This window comes from Hylaeus volcanicus, chromosome 2, assembly GCF_026283585.1.
Source record: "Hylaeus volcanicus isolate JK05 chromosome 2, UHH_iyHylVolc1.0_haploid, whole genome shotgun sequence".
Taxonomy (NCBI): domain Eukaryota; kingdom Metazoa; phylum Arthropoda; class Insecta; order Hymenoptera; family Colletidae; genus Hylaeus; species Hylaeus volcanicus.
In genome coordinates this window covers 30,417,934-30,422,168 of record NC_071977.1, presented here as the reverse complement: position 1 = coordinate 30,422,168, position 4,235 = coordinate 30,417,934, and the positions used below count along the sequence as shown (strand labels likewise).

Genomic DNA, 4,235 nt, shown 5'->3' with positions numbered 1-4,235 from the left:
CATCGGTGGTGCACGCCGCCCGATTGGACATATAAGTGTGAGTCACCGGTGGTACACGCCGGCGGGTGGGTGTTATTTTTGTTTCTTACCATGGGGCGGCGCAATGGTGCTCGCCATCTGATAGGCACGCGGGCGTGAGCCACCGGTGGTACACGCCGGCGTGAACGTATCGAGGTAGCGGTTCAACAATACTTCTCCCTCTTACTGATCTCACACACATTCATTATAAATCAATATATATATATATATCTACACATACATTCGTAATACTCGAGAAATGATTAAGCGTAGTTACAATGGAAAAGTTGAGAAACGCATTAAACGAGCCAAAGGGTAACGTAACACCGTCTAACGCAGCGTTTCCCAGATCCGTGTACTTGTCAGCGAAACGTTAACCTGCAGAAAAAACGATGTACCTCTGATGCAACGATCCACCGTGAAGTCGAAATTCGAGAAACACTAGTCGAAGAGGGAAACTGTAACGAAGAAGGAAACACGACTTCGATCGTAAACAAAAGTATCGTTTTTCGAGCCGAGATCGGTGGCATCGATGTCGTTCGATCGATTCGTCGTACGTCGGTGACGTACCATTAAACGTAGAACCGACTCGAAAGCGAACGCGTTGTCGCGCCACGCTTCGCGGCTCGATTAGAGTAACGCGATGAAACTGACCGTGTCGCGTTCGATAAATACGTTCCGATGTCGTTTAGCGGTGAAAAGCTCCCGCTTAAGGTATTAGCTCGTCGAGAAGAAACGTCGCTGCTCGGAGGTGTTGCCTCTATCCTTCGGAACGGGTCGATATTCTGTAACTCCCTATAATAATATCAACGGCAAGCTCGTCGCACGCGATGGACTGTGACGAGACGGACTACGCGATTTTAAAATCGAAGCTTAGAGTTCGACTCTCTATGCACGAAGTGAATCATCACGTGCCTGCCAGACATGACAACGCGAAATAAACGGAGACCGAATGGATTTTTTAGGAATCAGAATTTTTTCACTTTTTTTTTTTTTAAAGAAAAAAGTATGAACGTGTAAACTTAAAAATACAAAATTCCCGCCCCTTAGTGGTAACAACGAGTATCAGCGACGTTATGTTTTCTTTTTCTCGATACTAGGTCGACGGTCATGGGACGGAAGCGGGACCGGAACTCGACGAGGAGATGGAGAAGGTTTTCGCGATGGACGGCGGGAAGAGGTTCGACGTAGCCCGGCTCGGCTCGCCAACCGAATCGGCTGGATCCGATCGAGATCGAGATCGGGACCGAGGACCACCTCGATATAGCGATCGCGACTTCAATCGTACGTATTATACACGTTGACAGTCTGATTCTCATGAAAACAATAATAATAATAATAATAATAATATTTTATTTGTGGTCAACATGTCCTTGATGTCAAATACGATACAATAACGAGACGATTAGAACCTGTAGAATTTAATATTTATCGCATTACTTATTTTTGAATTCTCTTCAAAATTCACGAGTTCTATTCAGAACTTCGAGTTTTATCCAGATTCGCTTTCATCGACGCTTGAAAGAAATTTTTCTTTTTCGACTTAAAAAAAACTTGGTTTTCGCCACGTAACTCAGCCGAAGCTTTCTGTCCCTTGCGTCGCGACGTCGGTAAATTCATTGTTCCTCGGTCTGGACCCCGATAACAGAAAACGGTTACGTAACTCGATCATTTCTCGCGGTCCAAGGTTAAAGCAATTCCGCTTTCTGGCATGCCTTGACCATTAATTTATTCATTATATAATATCGCGGTATCGCGGAATGTTAGCGACCTTTGATACATCCTAGTCCCAGCATCGGCGATCGGCGAAACCTAGGTAAATATTTCGAGTACAAGCGATACTAAACTTGTATTTCAAAAATAGGAATTAGAATTTAAATTGCCGAGTGAAATTATTAGATCGCCCCAAAAGTTTCTTCCGTAACTTTCGCTTGCAGTTATTTTATCTGGCAGTGTTTATAAAATTAGACAATCTAATTTCTTGGATGTTAATGTTCGTACGCGATTCGATAATGTAACATTAGACATAAGATACTGCGTATATTTATTTCAATATATATATACATACGGGCATAACCCATTATAAAATTGACACAATAAAGCAAATAGTAAACAAAGATTGTTGACAGTTGACAAATAAACAAATATATATAAATATTAACAAACAATGAAAACGAAGTTAACGCAGATGAATCGCGGGATTACCTATAAAAAGCTTATGCAACCTATGTTTAGTATTGTCAATGGAGTCAATAAACAAGTCGCGTATATATTACTCATTAATGAAATGGAAGAAACTTTTTGGGAGAACCTAACATATCTCGTATCGAACGAATAAGTATCGATCGATTCGGCCGTCTTTCTCTATATTTTTTATACTTACATGTAAATATATATTTTTCAGAGCACCGAAAGAGAAGTTACCCTCATCCGCACATGCCCCTGAAAAGCATCCATTCCAGATCTATGCGACGGCATCTATCCCCGTAAGTCGTTCGACCTGCGATACCCATAAAACGATACTCGGAATTCATTTCTTTAGCGAAAGCACCGTTTTCGTTGTGTAAAAATGCGAACGCGAATGAAAAAGCGTATCCGTCGTGTTTGCAGCGAAGGATCCACAGCAGAAGTTGGTCAAGAAGAGGAGAACGGTCAGGTGAACGCAGGCAATGGCGTCGAACAGGAGTCGGACACGATGGACAACGGGGTGTCGACGAGCAACTCGCACGACCTCGACGACGAGACCGCCGAGGAGACCGCGGAGGAGACGGAGAACGTTGTCAGCAGCGAGAGCGAGGCGCCGATATCGGAGAGGGCTGCTTCCGGTATCACCGACAGTTCCACCGTTGGTAGCCCTCGTGTGCAGTTCGAGAATATCAAGGAAGAAGACGTTCCTACGCCCCCGCCGGACGAGGCGTCGAACGTCGCCGCACCACCGCCTCACGAGGAGGATCGAAAGTGTCGGAGACACCAAAAACACGAGCACAAGTAAGCCTTTAATCATTTTTTTAGGCAAAACTTGGAAACGTGTTCTTACTTCTCTCGAGATAAGCAACTCCGCTGTCCCTACCTCTTTGGCTGAAGTCGTCCGCCGAGTGAGAGAATCCGAAAAGAAGCGAGAAACCGAAGAGATTAGCGGAAGGAGCACGTGTTATGCTTTCTGTTTCTCTGACATGTCTTATTTTTCAAACGATACCGTTAGTTGTATCGATAGTTTCGTCACTAACCCCATGTTTCGTCTTTGAATAGCGTATACCTCCCTCGAGACAATGCTGCATTCGGAGAAGAATTCCGCTTCGACCATTTCTACGAGTATCGTGTTGGGATTCTTGGAAACGTTTCGCGATGGCTAACGGTTAAAAGTGATGTACGATCCTGGCAGGCACGTGCAGCGTGCAACTGTCCAAAAATCCCAGTTTACGAGATGGTCGGCTATAAAATGATTTCCTAGGTGCGGAAGGCTTTGTTGCGCTCGACTGTTTAATTTTGGTCCGCAACGTAGTCTCGACTATCGTTCTTGCAACCGCGTCAGGTCGCAACTGTGCTCTATTATCTGCGCGCGAGCCCAGGAATTCGCTCTTATTTCGTACCGTTTCCCCTGGTCGATTACCGACGTTAGAATTTCATCGTCAAAGATCAAAGACCGGCTTCGATCGTAATCGAATGTTGTTTTACGTCTATTCGCGTCCAGATCGTAATGTTTCGATTTCGTCTTCGCCTTCCGACTCGCTCTACGCGTCGTGGCTCGTGAAAGTGACCAACGGCAGGCACAAGTTCCGATGGAACGTTAACGACGCGGAGAGGGAGAACGAATCAGCAGGCTTGCTTAACGGGGGTACGATCCCGGATTAGAAGGTTTCAACCAATTAAGCTATTCAGGTTGTAGACGGATTCCTTCTCCCTAAACGTGATATGCCAGGCAACTGTCATCCGCGCAATGGTTATTCGCCGAGTGGTGGACTTTTCGATTCGTTATTCCCAGGGCCAAAAGGAGTTGCAGCGATCTTTTTATTTTTTTTTCGTTGCAACGATGCTCGTAGTCTGTCATGGTAGGGTTTAGATTAACGCGTGAAAATTCCTACGGAGTTACAATTTTGCATCGAGACTATCGAAGATTAGGTAATTTAGTATTCGTGTTTAATTTTTTAATCGAGCGGCGTGTACCACCGGTGGCTCACACTTATATGCTCCACTCCGGCGGCGTGTACCACCGGTGG

At 45.1% G+C, this 4,235-nt stretch overlaps 1 protein-coding gene across 13 annotated transcripts in view; it reads left to right on the top strand.

Annotated features, from left to right (window-relative positions):
- The window catches only part of LOC128872468 (band 3 anion exchange protein), a 49,536-nt gene that overhangs the window by 34,037 nt on the left and 11,264 nt on the right, over window positions 1-4,235 (top strand). For 12 of the 13 annotated variants that reach the window (XM_054115193.1, XM_054115194.1, XM_054115195.1 and 9 more), the window contains 3 exons: window positions 1,119-1,302; window positions 2,423-2,504; window positions 2,629-3,006. In XM_054115193.1, the coding sequence (XP_053971168.1) occupies window positions 1,119-1,302; window positions 2,423-2,504; window positions 2,629-3,006 (644 nt within the window). Of the gene's footprint in view, window positions 1-684; window positions 733-1,118; window positions 1,303-2,422; window positions 2,505-2,628; window positions 3,007-4,235 lie in introns of those variants that run through there. The other variant, XM_054115196.1, reaches the window with a different exon arrangement.